The sequence below is a fragment of the Epinephelus moara genome, chromosome 17, assembly GCF_006386435.1.
Source record: "Epinephelus moara isolate mb chromosome 17, YSFRI_EMoa_1.0, whole genome shotgun sequence".
In the NCBI taxonomy this organism is placed as follows: domain Eukaryota; kingdom Metazoa; phylum Chordata; class Actinopteri; order Perciformes; family Serranidae; genus Epinephelus; species Epinephelus moara.
In genome coordinates this window covers 22,076,754-22,098,739 of record NC_065522.1, presented here as the reverse complement: position 1 = coordinate 22,098,739, position 21,986 = coordinate 22,076,754, and the positions used below count along the sequence as shown (strand labels likewise).

The following is a 21,986-nucleotide window of genomic DNA, read 5'->3' as shown; positions in this document are numbered from 1 at the left end:
TAAAAAAAAGTTATAGTATAGTATGTCTTTCAAAATATGATAAAAAAAAAAGTCATAGTATAGCATGTCGCTCAAAATTGCATAAAAAAGTCATAGTATAGCATGTCGTCCAAAATATGATACAAAACTCATAGTATAGTATGTCTTTCAAAATAAGATAAAAAAGTCATAGTATAGTATGTCGTTCAAAATTGCATAAACTCTGCATAGCACAATGTTTTACTATAAGTTGTCATCTCAGCTCTTCTCTGTCACCATGTACGAAAAATAATCTTCTATACATTAATGTTTTTCACCACTCAACTAATTGTTAATGTGATTTCCTCTCCTGCAGGGCCGTCGGGCTGCAGACAGGCCTCAGGGCGGTGGTTGGGGCCTGGGTCCAGTGAAGGAACATGGGGTCTTATTTCAGTGTAAACCTGAGAATTGGACCGACCAGAGGAAACCTGCTCCCACCATGACTTACTGGGTCATAGGGTACATCATCTTTAAATATTTTTATCTACAAGCCTTACATGTTCTGAATAATTGGGGAGTAAAGGAAGTACACATCTGGTGAGATTTAGTTCTGCACCAGCTGTAGAACCTGTGGCTCCATGAACAGGCATGTATCTCAGTCTCACTTGTTTTGTCTTCCAGGCGGATGTTGCTGGAGCCTGTTCCTCAGGAGTTCTACGTGTGTTTCCATGACTCTGTGGCAGAGGTTCCTGTGGAGATGGCCTTCAGACTCTCCTTTGGCCTGGCCCTGTGATGTGTCATTTTCTTGTATTAGATCAGTGACGCAGTATTTGAACTATCGGAGCATCTGTGTCATTCTCAGGAAAAACTGTGGTGCAGGTTAAAAGCACCTGAGAGCAAACGTGGTACTGAACAGGGGCTGCGTGGAGTCTTAATCTAACAACGTGCCTCCATTTCACATCTGATTTTCCTGCAGATAACAGCAGAGCGTGACTGTGGCCTTACAGCAGTGATAAGCAATGAGTTCAGACCAGATCATTTCTGTGCCTTGTTGTCTTCATGTGTGTGTTTGTGTGGATGAAAAGCCTCTCAGTGAATACCTCAGACACTTAAGTGTAAACCTACACACTCACCTTCCAGTGAGAGCAGTCGTCAGGACAGTTTGCTAAAGTAAAGTTTAGTTAACTGGACCAATAAAAACACAGTTTGTATGCAGTGTTGGAAAGGCATTTGTTAATTTAATATGTACAGTTTTGTATGGACCTTGAGTCATTTGTTTAAAAAAGAAATTAAAGAAGCAACACAGTTCGTCTTTTATTCTTTCATAACTAATTTGCTTAATATTAACCTTTGTCAGTCTTAAATCATAATTTTCCATTATTAAGAACATTAATAATAGTCAGAGTGGAAATAATTCTACTCTTAAGTAGCCTTCGCAAATGGAAATCATAAATATTGTACATGTGGTACACAGATATAACGTACATAATTAAATTGTGTCACCAGCGTCACAGCAGGGAAAACCATCATTATTAATATGACACAGCTACGAAAAAAGGGATGATAATAAAAAATAAATCCACATTCTTAGTCCTGTAACAGTTCAGTTCAAAGTGTGAAGCTCAAACGACACCTCCGACGTCTGTGTGGCCATCAGATTTCACCGATATAACCACATGAACTGTACACACGTTCATTTGTGTCCATGTGTAATGTATCTGGTCCTTTAAAGTTCACGCTGTGCTCTGAACAAGCAGCAGGTTCCTCTTATAACACTCGAGGCTGCACAGAGGAACCCTGGTCTTAGAGCAGGAGTACTTCTTGAGGTTGGTGCACCCACTGACCCCGCAGCTCACCTGGGCTGCCGGCGGAAGACAGGGAGGTGCCGGGGTCGGAGCGGGGACCCCTGTGGGGAAGGAGATGGCCATGCCCTGGGCAGAGTCGCTGTAGCGGACCATGGGACACTGACTCTGCTTGGACTTCCTCTCCCTCATGCTCTTGATCTTGGCCTTGCTGGTTTTCGTCAGTCTCTCTATCGTCTGGTTCTTGTTCTCCTCTGCCTTCTTGGCCGCCTGCAGGCGTCGCTTTCGGGCGCGCTCCTCCCGTTTCTGCATCATCTCTGCAGTCATCTCTTTCTCCTTGTAACCCATGGGGAGCTCCAGGAGGGGCTGGCTCTGCTGCTTGTGGAGCAGGGCTTTCTATAGGTGAACAAAACAAATACATTCAGGGATGCATGTTTTTAGTCACATTAAAGGGTAAGTTGACGTTATTCTCCCATGTTTTTGTGCGAAATTAGTCAGGCAGCAACGTAATCACTCACACTATTGCACCCATTCATCACCAATACACAAGAACATGGGAAACAGGGACCAGATTGGAAAACATTTCTGATCAACAGGGGACTGAAGTACATGTATGTGCTGCCTCTGCTCTTCCTCACCTGTCTGGCTGTGAGCAGAGACTCGTCGACCTCCTTCTTCAGCTCTCCATTGTCGTCCAGCTCTCCCTTCTCCAGAGCGTCCAGCCACCTCTCCTCCTCGTCCACAGGCCCGCCCAGCATGGAGTCGGAGTCCATGTCTGGCATAGGGGACGTGGCCAGGTTGCTGTCTTCATCTGATACACAACACACAAGATGAATTTATTGTCCAATCAACATCAGAAAACTGTCTTGGCTGTGTTGATTAAAGTGTGTTGCTTATAAATAAAATAAATGAAATGAAATCACACATACAAACTGATGGCTGTTTTCTGTGTTTGAAAAAGGACGTGCAGAGGTTTGGTTCTGAGCTGAGGGGGACTTGATGCTGTGGGATTTTGAATGTGAGTGCAAAAATCGCTGTGTAAAGATGGCTGACAGCATAAAAGTGGTGACTTAAGACAGTCCTGAACAAACTAATAATCAGGATTTAGATTCTAACTTAAGGTAAACCTCCGCTAATGTACTTTGATGTGGACTGAATCAATAAGGAAATGAAACAACATGTCTGCCTCTGTCAGGGGGAGGAGACAGAAAGAAGGGCTGGTTAAATAAAACTGAACAGTTTTCCTCATCTCAGGATTAACTAGCTCAGCTAACTCTAATCAAATAACTTAGTTATCATTAAACCAGCTCTCTGGAACACACCCCAGGTTTATAGTATCTTAACACAGAGTACTTGTAACTTACCCAGCCAGGCCCGATACTGTTCCAAAGGCACAGAGGGCTCATCGTCCTCATCGTCGTCGTCCTCATCATCATCGTCGTCATCATCATCAACATTATTAATAATCATCAAGGGAGAGGGAGGACAGGCCACACCAGGATGCACAGTGAAAGTGGGAACACTGAACAGGAGGACAAAAACTCACTGAGTGACTGGGTTCAGACGAAACTGAGCACTGACGCTATGTTTCACAAACAACCATCACCTCACTCACCTCTTGGTCCCCAGCGTCTGTCCTCCCAATTTGATCTTGAGCCGGAGCTGCGGAGGAGGCCGAGGAACCACGATGGGCTCCGGCTCCGGGGCCTCGGCGAAGCTGTGGTGCTTCCTCTTGTGCTTCTTGTGTTTTTTATGTTTCCGCTTGTGGACGCTGTGCAGGCTGGAGCCGCCTTCACCTGCAGAGGACGACAGGGAAGCAACACATAGATAAACATGCATGAACTATTAAATCATGATTCATATGAAGCAAAATAAGTCCAGTAACACTTTTACTGCTGATGTTTGGTAGAGTGCTCACAACTAATGTACAAGTTGCAGCAAAATAAACAATAAACAAGACCTGTGTTTTTCCTTAAGCCGCATGAAATACATTAACTCTTAAAGACGCACTCATTTCTGTCTTTTTTTTAGAAGAGGCAGGGGATCATAAGGGGCAGATAGCAGGTCAACTGTATATGCTAAGTAAAAGTGCTCCATATTACCTGAAATCTGGGAACCTGAAGATTAATTTGAGGTGCACCTCAGCTCTGTGTGTCAAGTTTTTCTAGTCAGAAATGTACCAAACATTAAGAGTCTATAGGGGCTTAGGACATGATGATGGAAGGACATGTTGGCCAATTGTTGGGCAATTATTTGAGTGGATACCATTTGTTACACAGATTTGGTGCTACATTTATGCACTTTTTACCACTCAAGAGTTGATAAACATGGTCAGAAATCCCTCTAAAACACTACATTAAGCCACCAAAACCCTGAGGAAGTCTGTGGAAAATAAAATGCTATGGTTTGGATTAAAAAAACTATTGACATTTGGAGATTTTTGTTAGACCCGCAATTACAGGCAATTGGAAACCGCTGAGAAACCCTCTTATTGTCAATGAACCTATTTAAGGCAAACATCCTCTGAATGCCCGAGGTCTCTAGTTTGTGGCTGTTAAGTTTCATGAGGCTGTGATCATCCTAGAGGTCACTATAGGGCATTTTATCCAGTAAAGTCTGTTAAAGAAGAGGTCTCACTACACTAAAATGGCTACTGTAGAGACTGACATCATCACATGTTGACAAAATCTGGCTCATTGAATTACCAAGAGTGTCAGCTTTCCAGTTATACCCAATTTATGCCAAGACTGTTCAGAGACCCCAGTACACAGAAATATTTAATTTTACCCAAAACTTTATGGGACTAGCATAAAATGAGCATGTCTGTAAAGGGATATCATTCAAATATCTTGAGGTGAGAGTTCTGCAGTTAATGCTGACACAAGGTATATATTGTATTGTACCATATTCCGTTAATGAGAAACCCAAATATGCTAGCTGGAGCACTCTGAAAGAAATCAGGATGTATACTGGGAATATGAATAACTGATTTCTCTGCGCTCATGTAAACACCATATCCCCTATGTGAATATCACAACCGGGATGAGCCTCATCAACAGGTTATTCATGTTCATATAACCCCACTGAGGTGCAAATGTGGTGCTACAGTAATGCAAAAATTGATTGCCTATAGACATGGATGTACAGCATTACATCTGTAGTGTAAGTATTGTTTTCATGCTACTGCACATTGTGTCCCATAATGTAATGTGAGTCACTTAAAAGACGCTGATTTAACTTTTAAGATGTCTGCCTCATCACTGAGTGTACAGTTAAGTATAAGCAACCATAACTATGCCTTTCAAAATGATTCATTAAAAGCCAATAATCTCAAACACTCACCAAGAAACCTCGGGTGAATCATGTCTTTCCTTTTCCCCATTGAAACGATGAAAGGGATGTAAACACCAAGTACAGGACAGCCGTCTGCAGCTCTACATAGCAGCTGGGAAGTTATCTGGAAAAGTGAGCCGCTTCTGCAGAAGAGAGAAACACACCTGTTACCTTACACTGAACACTGAATGCAACAATAATAGAAAGGCAACAGTTATGTTGATTTGAGTGTGTGCAACCTGTCTTCTTTTCTGTGTTAGCTCAACCGTAGCAGCACATTATTTACTTCTCATTTATTTAGAAAAGCTTTGACTTTGACTGTACCTCTAGCAGTGTTGCAAGGAGTCATTGTACCTGATAAATAGCCAAGGCAACAGCTACGTAGCTTTAGGTGCATGTTAGGTTTCCCAATTTGATGTGTTACAGAGGCCATGGCAACACTTTATCTTTTTATTCATTTAGAAACTAACTAAAGGTTAATTTGAACGAGACCGTTAGCTATGACTTTGACTGTATGAGGCTGCTAACGTTTGCTAGTATGCATTAAACGCCTAAAAGCACCCCGTCGTAAAAATAAACTCGAGTTATCACTGAGTTTTGAAAGAAACAGTCGTGCCAACAACTGTAACTCTGAAACAACTTAGAAACAGATTTAAAGTTTAAGCTAACCTTACTATGTTTGTCTTGCGTAGCCAGTTAGCACAACTAAGCTAACAACCGACTCAACTGCTACGTTGATTTAAGTGAATGTTAATATTCCCCCTTTGATGTGTTACCTTATCCGTTTCCTTTTCATTTATTTAGAAAATAATAAAAAGTTAATTTGATTGAGCCTGTTAGCATAGACACCAACTGTAACTTACCTTACTTAGCCAGGGGGTCGCTAACTTTTGCTAGCATGCATTCAACGGCTAAAAAGACTCCCATCGCAAAACGTATTCAAGAAACCACTTTGGAATGAAAAGGGGGTAGCATAAACTGTAACCCTGAGATAAATGTGTCTGTAACAGATTTAAAATTAAGCTAAAATTGCTGTGTTTCTCGTACGAATCGAGCACAGATCGTTCCAGCTAGCACGACTAAGCTAAGTGAACAACACGGAAGTTCACCGCGTCGTCACTTCCGGTTATTTTGAGCCCTCGGATACGGTTGACTGCCATAGACATATATACATAGACGCCGCATCGACTGCCTGAGCGCGTCCTCGCCGGCCGCCATCTTGGATGGGTCTCGCTTCGCCTCCACAGTGCATTCACTTCTATTGAGGAAGGAGCTGTATGCACAAGTAAAATAGAATAACTCACTGAATTTTCAACTGATTTTCACGCGGTTTGGTTTGATACGAACGGCACACATGTAGTTATGATACAGGATGCTTTCATACATCAAAAATGCGGGATTTCATGCTTTAATACTTTCTGCAGATAGCAACAGCATGTTATTTAGGTCATAACACAGTTATTCTATTCACCTCAACCCCAGAGTGGAATATATATATATATATATATATAGATTGAGGGTTGAGGTGAATAGAATAACTGTGTTATGACCTAAATAACATGCTGTTGCTATCTGCAGAAAGTATTAAAGCATGAAATCCCGCATTTTTAATGTACGAAAGCATCCTGTATCATAACTACATGTGTGCCGTTTGTAACAAACCAAACCGCGTGAAAATCAGTTGAAAATTCAGTGAGTTATTCTATTTTACTTGTGCATACAGCTCCTTCCTCAATAGAAGTGAATGCACTGTGGAGGCGAAGCGAGACCCATCCAAGATGGCGGCCGGCGAGGACGCGCTCAGGCAGTCGATGCGGCGTCTATGTATATATGTCTATGTTGACTGCCATCTTGTGGAGAAAAAACAAAACTTAACCGGCGACTGACGCACAAGACTTCACACCGGTAAACATTTACAGGCTTTGTCTTTATTGTCAGTAAATTTAATTAGTTAAACAGGACCGACTTATTGAAGAAATTACCAAAATCTCACGCGAAAGTATCGCAAATATCAGCTATATTTGTGTTTTTGTTTTACACCTTGGGTAATGTAGTTCACGCTGTGAACACCGCCTATTAAGACTGTGATCTGAGTGGCTCAAGAAATACATTGACCAGAAGTCACCGGGGCGGCCGAGCCGAGATACGCAAGGTCAGTTACACAGCCGACGTGGTTGAGTTTATAACGTAAATGCTATTAAATTTATGACTTCTAATCGGTTTTATTTGTGACTGCCTGCTCAGTACGGTGTGCCAAGGAGTGCGTGTCCCCGCTCGTGTATGTCAGGTCACTTTAACACAGCCTAGAGTTGATTTAATTAATGTAACGTAAATATATAGAAGTGATTCAGTTGTGTGTCGCCAAACTTGTCTTTTATTCTGCCTGGAAGCATGTTGAAAGTGGGAATTGTTTTATGTCGAGCTGTTTTTGGTTGCATAGACTTCATTAACTGCGTTTTATATTAATCAGAAAATAAGATTATAACAGTATAGATGCATCGCTGATTTTTTTCAGGCATGCAGCAACAGGCGGAAGTTAAATGAATGAATGTGAGGACATAACTGATTTTTCTGATTGTGTATTTTGGCAGGAACCATGAACTACGCTCGGTTTCTGACAGCTGTCAGTGCAGCCAGGAAGCCCTCCCCCATCAGGATCCTCAGTGAGTATTTCCCTCTGTGCAGCATGGCCAGATCAACCTGCTGCAGGGACCCCCAGGCGACATGTAACAGCTGAGCACCATTCCTCCCTGTCCTGCTGCAGTGTGTGCCGGCTCTGTATGCTTTAACCATTATTTGAGAATACCAAACATTCCCTAGTTTCAGTCTCTCAGGTGCAAGAATTTACTGCATTTTTGTGTCTTGAGTAACAGTAAACCGAGGATCTGTGAGTTTTGGGCTGTTGATTGGAGAAAATGTGCAATTTGAAGGAAACAGTGATGGACATTTATAACTAGTGTCTCACATTTTATAGACCAAACAATCAATGAATTCATTCTATGGTCACATGTAAAAGAATGTAATTAATATTTTTCTCACAGTGACGTTTTATTTCAATCACCATCAATCAAGCATGTGCACGCGCATTGAGCACCCGCCTGTGTAGGCCATCTCCCCATGAGAATAATGCGCCCTTTACACTGCAGAAAAATACTGCTGTAGTAGTATTCCCTCTGAGTAGCCTATCCAGAAAGCCACCAATGGGCTGGAGTCTATCCCAGCTGACATTGGGTGAGAAGCAGGCTGCACCCTGGACAGGTCACCAGGCTATCACAGAGCTGACACATAGAGACAGACAACCATTCACACTCACATTCACACCTACGGACAGTTTAGAGTCACCAGTTAACCTGCATGTCTTTGGACTGTGGGAGGAAGCTGGAGTACCTGGAGGAAACCCACGCTACAGTCTCTTTTTACCAGATATAAATGGGGCTCAGGGACTTAAACTCAGATGACAAAGCACCTGAAGGTCATGAACCATGTCAGATATAAGTTTAAGTGATGCATATTGTATGACAAGTGACACACTGACACACAGTTGGATGCTGAGGCAAAAACTGGGACACATTTGACTGAAAAGTTTTAGCATTAGCAGATGAAAATGGATGGATGGTTGTTGTCTGATAAGCTGAAGTGGTTGAAGTACAATCATCTGTGTCTCGTCCTGTATGAAGCCGAGCTGCAGCAGCGTTCACCTCCGACCCTGATCTCTCTGGCCGGAGGAGCTCCCAACCCCAACACCTTCCCCTTCCAGTCAGCGTCCATCACGGTGAGGAATGGACAGACCATCACCTTCGATGAGACGGCAATGAAGAGGGCTCTGCAGTACTCTGCCTCTAATGGGTGAGAGATCAACACGGGAATCCTTTGTTTCTAAAATCAATCACGTCACCTTGAGACTTTCCAGAACACGAACAGAGACATTACTTTCAATTACATCAGAAAATAGAGCAGCAGTGGGTGGAGGTTGTCACTCTGCTGTGACTTTTATCTTTAATCACCACCTCCTTAAACTCAAACCTCACGTGACTCGCACCACCTGCAGACTCCAGTGGTTTCTGTTGATTAATCAGTGATAACAGATAGTTTATATGTGATGCCTCGGGATTAAGGCGACTCAAATCCAGCTGTTATCCATCTCTACCCCTCATTTCCTGTCATTTTTCTCAAGTATTGCGATCTAATAAATGGATAAAATGCCCACAATATAATGATTAAAAAGTTAATATACTGAGGACAAATCACAAAGAGTATTGTACACTTGCATGCCCAAGTTTATAGCTCTCTTGTGTGATGTTTTGGGCAGTAATATCTTGTTTCTGGGTTCTTATATAGTCTTTTTCTGCTCATAAAACCTACCTAGCAACAGCATCTATAATTGAGTAAATACTGGAAACTCAGATACTCATAATTGAGTATTGTCTGGACTGACAAACACTGTAAGTATCAAAACAGAAATGTAATTTATTTATATAAAAACACCACAGACTATTACAGTGTGAGCGTGACGTGTAGTAAGTTTAATTTCAATTCTTGTGCAGAATACCGGAGCTGCTAACATGGATGAAGAACCTACAGAAGAACCTCCACAACCCACCGTCTGCGGTGGAAATGTGTGTGACCACGGGGAGCCAGGAGGGGCTCTGTAAGGTACTGACACCACCAGCTGCAGCGCTGCTGTTTACTGTCACTCGTGTGTGTGTAGCCAGCTGTTAGAGGGTCACATGAAGACGTTAGTGTCAATAATGCTCTGTTGTAGGATCAGGAGGACCCTGGTGTTCTTTAAAGGGACAGTTCACCCCCAACTCAGAAATACATTGTTCCTCTTTCCTGTAGTGCTGTTTATCAGTGTAGATTGTTTTTGTTGGAGATATCAGCCGTAGAGATGTCTGCCTTCTTTCCAATAGTAATTAATTATATTCATATACGCTAACTTTAGTAGGACTTAGCGCCGCTGCATGTGTGTGTTAGAGGGAATGATAAAGAGAGGGAAGAGAAGGTGGAAGGTGGACTATTGCAAGCAATGTTTCCGTAAGTTTTTAATAACTCGGAACGCCGCGGGTCAGGCCGCATCAGTACATGTACATTCTCGGAACCCATCGGCTGTATTCGGCGCCTGACTTCCGGCAGACGGCGATACAGCCGATGGGGTCAGACCCCCGATTTTTTGGCATTCCGGTTTAATTTGAGCGGAGGAGGCGAATTTCCATTTCCGACTTCCGTTTATATATAAGTAAATATGCTGAACCATTGCAATGGATTCAGAGTTTGCAGTGACGCCAATTATGTTCCGCCTCGTTAGTTCACCGCACGGACCGTTTAACCTGGCAACAACTGCAGCCGGCTCAAACGTGATTGGTCAATATCGCGCAGACTACAAACAGCCTACAACCGTAAACCAGGGCTCTTCTGCTCTTCTTCCGGAGGCAAGATCTCCAGGGTTTGCCTACACACTCTACATTCACTGAATGTAGAGTCTGTATAGAGAGACTACTACATGTAAAGCAAGTGTGTCTCTACAGTTGGCAGCCGTGCATAACCGTCAGCAGTTCGTCTCACCTGTTCCTTTTCCTCAACGGTCTGCCGATTCAGTGCTCAAAGTGGGGTGAATGACTGCTGAGGACACTGGCCTCATTCGTGTCGGACAGTTACCACCTCCTTTCAGTTTCCTCCAGCATGTTAATGGTGATAAAACAAAACAAAAATGGAAATATCTGAATACTGATTTGGATGTCGATTACCAAGGCAACGATTGAAACTTGGATGAAGATTTGAAATAATCAGGTTAGCCCTAGAAGTGTGCATCTACTGCTAACTCACCTAGCACCACTGAGCTAGCTAATGTTGCAGCTCAGCCGAGGAGGACGCCATTAATGTTTACATCTCATGCTGTCACGAGCTTGAGCCTGTCGTTGAGAGAGTAGATGCACGCTTCCTAATGCACTGTGATGCGGTTGGCAGGTGTAGTTTGGTAGAAAGTAAATAGTTCCTACATGAAACTGCTCACAACAAGGTCTGTGGATTATCTTGAGTAACCAGGTCATGATTTCTGTAAAGAGACATTGCTGTTGAGTTTGAGCACCACAAGCTGAGTGCCTTCTAGTTCTATTATATTGGAGAGAAGGCAGACATCTCTACAGCTGATAACACTCTGCAACTCACACCAAAACAATCTAGACTGATAAATAGCACTACATGAAAGAGGAAGAATATGTCTTTTTGATTTGGTGTGAACTGTCCCTTTAACAGGTTAATAAACACACTTACCAATGTTTTATCATCTTAATACTGTACAACTTTTGCTAACTTTAGAATCGCTTATAAACATGGTTTTAAAGTGATGATATGTTTTTGGTTGTAGGTGTTTGAGATGCTGGTCAACCCTGGAGACAACGTCCTGCTGGATGCACCCACATACTCAGGCACACTGGCAGCAGTGAGAGCACTTTCTTTATAACACACACACACACACACACACACACACACACACACACATACACATACAGTGACTTCACCTTCTGTGACCCTCTAACCTTCTGTTTGCCTCTGCAGCTTCAGCCACTCGGCTGCAACATAATCAACGTTCCCAGCGATCAGCACGGCATGATACCCGCAGCCCTGAAGGAGGTTTTGTCTCGGTGGGACCCCTCGGAGGTGCACAAGCCCGACAGCAACGCTCCCAAGGTCCTCTACACCATCCCCAACGGAGGAAACCCCACAGGTGCCTCCATGACGGCTCAGAGGAAGCAGGAGGTGTACGAGGTTTGTCTCCTGCAACTCACACAAAATACGACTGCATGCACACACTGCAGATGATTTGAATCACTCCTCTCTCAGGCAGTGAAGCGCTGACTCACCTTATTAGAACTTGTTGTGAAGCTGATTTCCCCACAGATTCACTGTGCCGTTTTTCAATTAACGTCCTGCGGTCTGTTTAAATAGCTGGCCAGGCAGTACGACATGCTCATCATCGAGGACGACCCGTACTACTTCCTGCAGTTTGACAAGGTACAAAAAGAGTTCACTCACTTCATCTGTTTGTCAATGACAGTGACTTTACTGACATTTAAAAGGTGAAGCAGTTCATTTAGTCTCGTCTGTTGTTACTGTGTGGTCTGATCTGAGCACTCTGACTCTGGATAACCATAAACATGTCTCATTTATTCGGCAGCCGTGGGCTCCCACGTTTCTCTCCATGGATGTTGACGGGAGGATCATCAGGACAGACTCGTTCTCTAAGATCCTGTCTTCAGGGTGCGCTTCTGAATTTGTGTGTGTGTGTGTGTGTGTGTTCACCCTGTTTAACCCCACTGCATGTGAAGCTCTGCTGTTACCATTTAAGATTTTATTGCCTCTGCTGCAGCACAGTCTTTGTGGTTTGTCCTTATGGAGAACAGGGTGTTTCTTTTCCAGTCTGTTACAGTGTTTAGTTTGCCTGTGTGATTCTTCACTGGTCACATCTGATGGTTTGAAAACATCCTTTCAGACCAAAGATTCGCAACATTACAAGTTGAAACAGGCAGCTACTTGTAATGCGCAGCTCTGCAACGTTCTAAAAAGCACCTGCTGCAGCAAGCGAACACGCCATCCGCTGTCATTTTGACTTAGTAGATACATGTGACGTGCTTTTAATTCTTTTCTCTGCAACGTTCTAAAACTGTTCATCTTGTTGCAAATCTTTGGTCTGAACTGGGCTTTAGTTTGTTTGTGTTATTGTGTGACTTTGGTGAATCTGAGCTAACCCTATTAAACATCAGTGTGGGACACTAGTGTTTAATAGGGTGAGAAACAAACTAACCGATCGAGGCAGTGGTAGACCAGCAGCTCCTGTGTTCTGTGAGGTAAAATCACTGGTTTTGTCAAAGGAGTCTGGTGACATTAGGGTGCATAGCTAACCACTTCAGAAAGGGCCATCTGTCAGTCAGGGAAAGCGTTGAAAATATTCTAAACATAGTATCATCCACTTAAACTGACACTGATTTTATTAGGTAGCTAAAATACATTTTGCTGCCGCCCCTGTCCACAGCAGTAAATTGCTTTGCTTCTGTGGCTGTACTCCTGCCTGCTTCTCCAAACTGTGGGTGCGCTGACCATGTAATACACTGATTACGGATAAGTACCTCATAAGTAATAATAAAAATCTTTATTATAAAGCACTTTTCAAAACAGAGTTATAAAGTGCTTTACATGTTAAAAATTAAAACAGACAAGACATGAAAATTACTGCTTTTAACACAACTGATAAAAACACTTTAGTGTGTAAAAACAGGAAATAAAAGACAGTTTAAATGAACTTAAACTCAAGTAAAATCAAGAAAGGTTCTCAGATAAAAGTATGTTTTAAGAAGGGACTTAAAAGAGATCTCTGACTTGGCCGACCTGATTTCCTCGGGCAGACTGTTCCAGAGCCTCGGGGCCTTGACAGCAAACACTCTGTCCGCTTTAGTTTTCAGCCGGATCTCTAGAACAGACAAGAATCATCTGCCCGAGGACCTCAAAGTACGTCTTAAATCTTTAAAAAAAAAAAAAAAAAATTAAAATCTATTCTAAAACACACGGGGAGTCAATTTAAAAAGGCTAAAACTGTAGTGATGTGACGACTTTCAGAAAATACTGTGTTTCAGACTTTGTGTATGTGTATTTCTTTACCATATTAGAGACACGTTCTTGCACATATACATCAATAAGCATCTTAAACTATGAGGTCATGCTCACATTTTCCCAGATCAGAGTCTTAGAAATCAGACGTTTGACATGATCAGAACAGATTTGTGTAGTTTGAGGCTTAGCAAGAGATTCAAACCCTCACAGATTAGGACAGCGTGTGCTTTTTTGATAACAGATTTTCTTCTGCATTTGATCATTTAATCTATACTATATTCTAATCTCATTTTGAAATTAATATTTTTATATTACAGACCAGGCATGAGGCAGTGTATATCCAGAGCTACATTATGCAGGAGGGCACCAGCAGGTTTATGTCTCTGACTACTTGTCTGTGTGTGTGTTTGTTTCAGGCTGAGGATAGGTTTTGTAACCGGTCCCAAACCGTTGGTAGACAGAGTGGTGCTCCACATCCAGGCCTCCACGATGCACACTAGCACCTTCACACAGGTAAATGACACCTTGATTGAACGCCGCCACACCCTGTTCAGTCAACAGCTTACATTAACTGGTTTAGCTGCAGACAGATTCCTGCTCTCAGATCGTGTGGGGTCATGTACTCATTTAAACGTATTACTTTTAAACTCTGTCGTTTATCATAGAAATTATCTTTAAAATACTTTGCATTAGTTGGCTGAAATGTTTGATGCGTTCTGTGTGGCACCCTCCATCAACCTGACATCTCAATATAAAACTGCACAACACTGAATCCTGATCCTGACAGTAACAGTACGTCACCATGCAGCAGTGAGCACACATCAGGGTGGTTCAGTGTGCTCTCTCCACACACCACATACTTGTGCTCACTGCCAGCATCTCTCTCCACCCCTCTGGCACGCCAGCTTTGCACAAACTCACCAGCAAAGGGGTGTGTCGTCACGCCAACAGTCAGAGCCAAACAAGGCGATGTGGTGTGTGTGGATCAGCAGCAGCTGCAGAGGAGGGTTTAATTAGGAAGAAGAGGGAGATTAATTAAGATCTGCCGCCATCCTCCTCTGACTCAGTCCACGCCTCTGCTTTTTTAATCTGGACGTTATAACTGAGAGGCTCTGTTGTGAAAGACAGAAGGTGTGGCATGTGTGCAGTCATAGACATGCAGATCTGAAGGTGTAGGCCTTTGTGAATCTGTCCTCACCTTATATAACCTGCTTTCTTTCAGCTCATGGTGTCTCAGTTGTTGCACAGCTGGGGCCAAGAGGGTTTCCTCCAGCACATAGACGGGTATGTTCCCTCCCACAGTGCTGCTGCACAGCCACATCGGCAATGCACCACTGGTTTGATTGGTTTAGAAACACAATAAGATCCATTTATATCCCTCCACAGTGCCATTTCAGTGAGTTTTCTCATCTCTCACAGGGTGATTGAGTTTTACAGGAAACAGCGCGATGCCATGATCAGCTCTGCGGACAAGTGGCTCAAAGGTTTGTGGGAAAAGCACAGAAAATTACCTAAGCAGTTTGAACGGTTACTGTCGAGTTCAACTTCAGGTTTTCCTTGCTGTTACTGTAAAAAACAACCAAAATATTTTGTAGTAGTTTCATGTAGGTTTGCTTGTTTCAGTTTTTATTGTTTTAAAGGTTTGTTTTAGTTTTTTTAGAATAGTTTTAGTATCAGGTCTAGTTTATTTTATTATAATATGGGGGGGTATTTCTCAGAGGTTACATTTAAGAAGTTTAGATTAGATCTTAGGATACAAACACAGCACATTGTAAAGCCAGTTGACTTACAGTCACAGTAAAGAAAACGACACTTGGCATACCAACACAACACCACTTCATCCTGTTAAAACAGTATTTATAATTTGGATTAATTTTATGAAAAACCATTTTGATTCTTTTTGATTGGTGTACCCTTACGGACTAAAGGAACATAAAGAATTGAACGGGTAATCGACGAATGGACAAGTACTCTGACTTAGTGACAGCTTTAGAGGAAAGTAGTCACCATTTGTTTTTCACCAGGCCAGTAAATCTGAATGTATTACAGTCTTCTGGTGCTCATGGTTCCAGTAAAATGAACTGAACGCTTGAATTATGGAGAATCTAACTGAGCTAACAATGTGTAGCATCTCCATATTGACCATTGTTTCAAAATTTATATTTGTATGTGCGATCTAAACAGCTATATAATGTTAGCTCAAGTGGGTAGCCAACAATCCTGTGTTATACATCCAAGGAACTTGTATAAAAATGAACTGCTTGGCAACCAGTCCAGGCCTCTAATTGAGACAGGCCTTTATTTGTCCCTAGTAAAAGGGACAAGTGTTTAATAGGGACAAGGCTTTTAATTGAAGATTTACAGTAGTTTTGGTTAACTATAATAACCTTGGTACCTTTTAGTACTAGTTCTACTAAAAATTTAAAAAATGAAAAATAAAATCTGTATCAAGCTAGATCTGACATTTGTGCATTATAGATTTCCTCTCTAGACTGTCCAGGTAGCGATACAAAAAGTCCAGTTAGCAATACTAAAAGTCCAGTTAGCGATACAAAAAGTCCAGTTAGCGATATAAAAAGTTCAGTTATCGATACAAAAAGTCCAGTTAGCAATATAAAAAGTCCAGTTAGCAATACAAAAAGTCCAGTTAGCGATACAAAAAGTCCAGTTAGCAATATAAAAAGTCCAGTTAGCAATACAAAAAGTTCAGTTAGCGATACAAACAGTCCAGTTGGCAATACAAACAGTCCAGTTAGCGATACAGAAAGTTCAGTTAGCGATACAAAAAGTCCAGTTAGCAATACAAAAAGTCCAGTTAGCGATACAAAAAGTCCAGTTAGCGATATAAAAAGTCCAGTTAGCAATACAAAAAGTCCAGTTAGCAATACAAACAGTCCAGTTAGCGATACAGAAAGTTCAGTTAGCAATACAAACAGTCCAGTTAGCGATACAAAAAGTTCAGTTAGCAATACAAAAAGTTCAGTTAGCGATACAAAAAGTCCAGTTAGCGATACAAACAGTCCAGTTAGCGATACAAAAAGTTCAGTTAGCAATACAAACAGTCCAGTTAGCGATACAAAAAATTCAGTTAGCGATACAAAAAGTCCAGTTAGCGATACAAAAAGTCCAGTTAGTGATATAAAAAGTCCAGTTAGCGATACAAAAAGTTCAGTTAGCAATATAAAAAGTCCAGTTAGTGATACAAAAAGTTCAGTTAGCGATACAAAAAGTTCAGTTAGCAATACAAACAGTCCAGTTAGCAATATAAAAAGTCCAGTTAGCGATACAAAAAGTTCAGTTAGCAATATAAACAGTCCAGGTAGTGATACAAAAAGTTCAGTTAGCAATACAAAAAGTTCAGTTAGCAATACAAAAAGTCCAGGTAGCGATACAAAAAGTTCAGTTAGCAATACAAACAGTCCAGGTAGCGATACAAAAAGTTCAGTTAGCAATACAAACAGTCCAGGTAGCGATACAAAAAGTCCAGTTAGCAATACAAAAAGTTCGGTTAGCAATACAAAAAGTTCGGTTAGCAATACCAAAAGTCCAGGTAGCGATACAAAAAGTTCAGTTAGCAATACAAATGGTCCAGGTAGTGATACAAAAAGTTCAGTTAGTAATACAAACAGTCCAGTTAGCGATACAAAAAGTCCAGTTAGCAATACAAAAAGTCCAGTTAGCGATACAAACAGTCCAGTTAGCGATACAAAAAGTCCAGTTAGCAATACAAAAAGTCCAGCTAGCAACACAAAAAGTCCAGTTAGCGATATAAAAAGTGACCAGCTTCAGTCTTTACTGTTGCCCTTTACTGTTATGGCGAGATAGTGTAGTTCCAACCATTCAAGATGGCTACTCTAACTAAACAGGTGCATAGGAGAGGGACAAGTTCTAGACCTTCATCAGGCAAGAAAGCCTTTTGCTTGATGGTGTAGTCCAGAAACATCCAAATAAATGGGGGGTTTTTTTTGCAAGTTATATAGTGAAGGGGAGTTTGCTGTTTATTAAAGACTTTTAAGTCATGTCATGTGGCTGAAAGCTCTGGAAAACCAACTAACCATGTTTTTTTTGTTAAACTAAAGTCATTTTCATTAATGCAGACTCATTATAAACCTGTATGGTCAGACTTCTTAGTGCTTTAAAGGCAGAGAAAGAAAAAAACAATTTGTTTGTATGTGTTTGTTTTACCTGTTGGGGCATGGGTTTGTGTTGTAAAGCTTTAGAACAAAGAAGCAATGCCTCTGAGACACAAACGAGAGGACGTGAAATTAGCTGTCCAGATTATTCCCTGCTGGAAACAAATAGACAGTTGAAGTGAAAAGTTTAAGATGTCTGAGTCACATTAGTACAGTTTTCTTGGAGCCACCACCTAGTGACCATTTGAGGAACTACACGTTGAGACACTTTCACATTGATATGTTGATTTACACACTCAAAAAACATGTCAGCACACACCCAGGCCTTTCCTTTCTACCTTTTCTAATGTGTGTGTGTGTGTGTGTGTGTGTGTGTGTGTGTGTGTGTGTGTAGATGTAGCAGACTGGCACGCCCCATCAGCAGGCATGTTCCTATGGATCAAACTGAAGGGCATAGCCGACACCCAGCAGCTCATTATGGAGAAAGCCTTGGAGAAAGAGGTCAGAACATGTTCCTGTTGTATCTCACTTTAAACCCTCACACACCAGTCTCAATCCAACGAAGGTTAACACAAACTTACTGTACTCTGTTATGCTCATAGCAGGTACCCAGAATGCATTTCAGTGTTGGTTTTTTCCCCCTCTGTGTCTGTTTGTGAGCAGATATTTTGCACCAGGGGCAGGCAGGGTTTGTGTCTGAATAGAGTGTAGGATGGTGCAGGCAAAGCGGCCATTGTGTTCTCTCTGAGTGGGTTTAGCAACTGAGTGTTTTCCCTCCCACACACACACACATGGAGCATTTGTAAATCCCTGCTAGCGAATAGCCGATTAGCTGTGTATAAACAAGAGTGGGCACAATCAGGCTTTTCCAAGGCCTGCACACACAGCTTCCAGGATATTTTAAACATCCACACAGCAGATAGTGAAGACTCCCCAGTGTCTGACTACGCTGCTGACAGAGAGAACAACACTTCAGATTATAGAGAATCCCCTTCAGTGCTTATCTTTACCATGATTGAAGCCTCTGTTTAATAGGGTGGATTGTGTCATGGGAAAGATTATTAAGATTTGATATTTCCAAAAGATGTTAAAAGGGTAGTTTGACATCACCAAGTGTTAGACGAAAGGATTGATGCAACTCTCATATTTGTCAGTTCAAGGGGAACCTTTTACTGCCTAGATGATATTTTCTCTTTAGATGATGAGATGTCATGTTTGAAGTCAGAAATGGGCGCAGCACTATTGATATAAAGGAGAAGTCCAGTATTTTGCACTTTGAGCCCCATTTCTGGGTTGTTTATCATGAAAAGCCCTTTTTAAACAGGAGTTGTGCAAATCTGCAGGAAAGCCCAATCAGTCTTTTTTCAGCATTGGCAGTATAAAAACAAAATCGGGGAGTGCGGCAAAATGCCGCCTGCCTACTTTTGTTTATACAGAATGCGCCTTTTTCGGGGCAATGGGGGGCGTGAGCAAGTAACAAAACGTGTAGCTCAGCATGTGACGTAAACAGTGATGTGGGAGGGAAGCCGTGGCTGGTCAGTCCTTCGGCGATTCTATCGTAAGTCGGCCCGTTCTTCACCGTCCCCATCATTTGACGGTTAATGGCCTCTTCATTTGTGAGGACAAGGAGGGCGCGCTATTCTTTGTCTCCCCAGTTGCTCATCTTTACAGTGTCTGTCAGGTTTACATTTCCCTCTTGCTACTAGCTGCTCGCTAATTCCTGCTATCAGCTGTTTCCTGTTTATCCACCGCCAGTGGCTAGCACGTGAGGCATCATCAACAGCTCCTCCCACAATTCTTCAACAGCCCCTCCCGTTGCGGAAGGCCGCTTCGATCTTTTTAAACTAAAAGGGTTCCGCCAATATGACTACCCTACGAGGCAGAAAATTGGGCACCTCGGATCAACTCGGCAATCTGGCTCTGTGTGTCTGAACACTCGCAGCTTGCCGGCAAAACGGCCCAATATTCGCCGAATATCTGGCAGTGTAAAAGGTGCTAATAGAGTGGTTAAGACCAAAATTGTGACGATTGCTCATTTTCTGAGAATTTGGCTTTCCCAGCCTGTCTGAACACTGCTGCCTATGGCCGTGTGTAAATCTGTCCTAAAATCACCCTAAACGTTCGTTTTCAAAGCCATGAAACTCCCTGAGTGGTCAGTGGTGTTCGTTGATGTTTTGACATAATAATCGTAGCAAACTGTGGTTTCCATCCTTGTTTTCGCCATTCATCTCGATTGTGGAACTATTTTTTCAGCTGCCTCACACCCGTGTGTAAACTTTCACTTGATCGTTCATTTGAGCCTGAAGCGTTATACACTCCAGCCCACTTGATGGTGATAATGCTCCTTTACGTGGGTGTTGCCAACCGGCAGGAAACCATTGCAATGTAACGGGACACAGAAAAGAAGCAGAAGAAGGAGGCTGGCGTTACAAGCGAGTAATCCGTTGTGCAGTTGTTTAAACTTATTATAAAACTTCTTCATTCATTCTTGTTCTTCCTCCAGGAGCGCACACAGCACTGTCGAGCCGGCACTTTCGCTGAGCTAAAAGACTACAATGACTACAACCTTGTCGTAAACAACCGCCTTTCCGTTTCCGGTGGCGGATTACTACCAACGAACAATGAGGCTTCCTATAGAAAACCAATGGATTAGACAAAATGTCAAATAAATCATCACGGAGACCACAGTTTGCTACGATTTTTATGTCAGAACATCAACGCACACCACTGACCACTCAGTGAGTTTCATGGCTTTGAAAACTAACGTTTAGGGTAGTTTTCGGACAGGTTCACACATGGCCATAGACAGCAGTGTTAAGCCAGGTAGGGGAGAGCCAAATTCTCCGAAAATGAGCAATCGTCACAATTTTGGTCTTAACCACGCTATTTCATCATAAACAACCCAGAAATGGGGCTCAAAGTGCAAAATACCAGACTTCTCCTTTAAGATCAGTGTTGTTAAGAATGGTGTGAATTACTCTTAATGAAGGTCCACAGGGGCGGAAACGTTAGTATAACCAGTGTATGGGATCTTCGTTTCAAGACTCAAGTGATTCTTTCCAACGCACCTGCATCTGAGATAGCTGGATGTGTGAATATCTCCCTTTAAACATTTTGCATTGTCCTGAAAATTAAATTTGATGGATCTCTCTGGTGCTCTGGCACACCAACAACTGCTGGTAAAAACAAAGCACGGTTTTGTTCTTACGAAGAAGATTAATCACTAGTTCATCCCCTCAGTTCGAAATTAAAAAATCAGCTGCGTAAAAACTAAAAATACTAAGTAACATGAGTCACGCGTGTCTGTGTGCTAAAAGGTGCTGCTGGTTCCCGGAGGCGTCTTCATGATCAACAGTAGTGAGCCCTGTCCCTACGTCAGAGCGGCCTTTTCTCTCTCCACACCAGAGCAGATTGACGAGGTACGTACACACACACACACACACACACACACACACACACACACACTATAATGACTCTAATCTCACACCATTATTTCCGCAGGCTTTCAGAAGACTCTCTTCTCTCATCAAAGAAGCTTCGTGATCAAAGATCTATATCTCCCTAAAAGATGCTGCATTATTTTTCTAACTTAATATTGAAGTGTTTTATGTTAAAATATATTAACGAGTTTTAATATATTTTAATATTGTGTAACCTCTGACTGTATCTATACTGTGATCAAGAGGGGACACTCAGGATGCATGCACTTGGAGCTGAGCACTGGAGCTCATTTGGAGCAACGGATAAGTTTATGAACAAAAAAAATATATAGTTGTTTACTTTATAATTTGTTGCTTCATTGTTACACTACACAGTGAAAATGCCTTGATGTTTTTCATGTACAAAAAAGTAAATAACTTTTTTTATCAGTCTGTATTTTGTGTCTTGAGTTTGTGTGTTTGTGACTGCTGCTCCACTAAAACCTCAAAACTTAAACCTGATCACACCCGTTCAGATAGATCAGCAACTTACATTTCTGTTAAAGTGATGATGTTTTTTAAGCTGTTATCTTTTTCTCTCATTATCGCAAATGTTGCTTTATTGCAGTCTAGCAAGGTTCAATGTGCATATTTTGGAAAGGTGTCATTTAAAAAGTCGGAATGAAAATATGATATAGTTGTCCTAATCATCACGAACTCTTACGACACTTGACGGG

The 21,986-nt window shown here is 42.0% G+C and overlaps 2 protein-coding genes and 1 long non-coding RNA gene across 4 annotated transcripts; 2 read left to right on the top strand and 1 right to left on the bottom strand.

Annotated features, from left to right (window-relative positions):
- The first annotated feature begins 339 nt into the window (after positions 1-339).
- LOC126404204 (uncharacterized) lies at positions 340-1,264 on the top strand. Its single transcript, XR_007571418.1, has 2 exons — positions 340-477; positions 640-1,264. It is a non-coding gene; the product is annotated as an uncharacterized LOC126404204 (long non-coding RNA).
- Positions 1,179-6,214, bottom strand: ino80b (INO80 complex subunit B). The gene is made up of 6 exons (XM_050067259.1): positions 5,957-6,214; positions 5,103-5,236; positions 3,376-3,556; positions 3,125-3,282; positions 2,399-2,571; positions 1,179-2,156 (listed from the first exon to the last, which is right to left on the bottom strand). The coding sequence occupies exons 2-6, from the start codon at positions 5,140-5,142 to the stop codon at positions 1,692-1,694; spliced, it is 1,017 nt and encodes a 338-aa protein (XP_049923216.1). The 5' UTR covers positions 5,143-5,236; positions 5,957-6,214; the 3' UTR covers positions 1,179-1,691.
- A 944-nt stretch (positions 6,215-7,158) lies between these two features.
- aadat (aminoadipate aminotransferase) lies at positions 7,159-21,706 on the top strand. Of its 2 annotated transcripts, none has more exons than XM_050067838.1 (14): positions 7,159-7,245; positions 7,685-7,756; positions 8,771-8,939; positions 9,638-9,746; positions 11,458-11,532; positions 11,649-11,858; positions 12,039-12,104; positions 12,268-12,350; positions 14,114-14,210; positions 14,920-14,981; positions 15,117-15,181; positions 18,225-18,331; positions 21,148-21,249; positions 21,332-21,706. In XM_050067838.1, the coding sequence occupies exons 2-14, from the start codon at positions 7,690-7,692 to the stop codon at positions 21,371-21,373; spliced, it is 1,254 nt and encodes a 417-aa protein (XP_049923795.1). In that variant the 5' UTR covers positions 7,159-7,245; positions 7,685-7,689; the 3' UTR covers positions 21,374-21,706. The 2 variants fall into 2 exon arrangements, with proteins under 2 accessions (XP_049923795.1, XP_049923797.1); XM_050067840.1 differs by having other exon boundaries at positions 7,234-7,371.
- Positions 21,707-21,986: the final 280 nt, after the last annotated feature.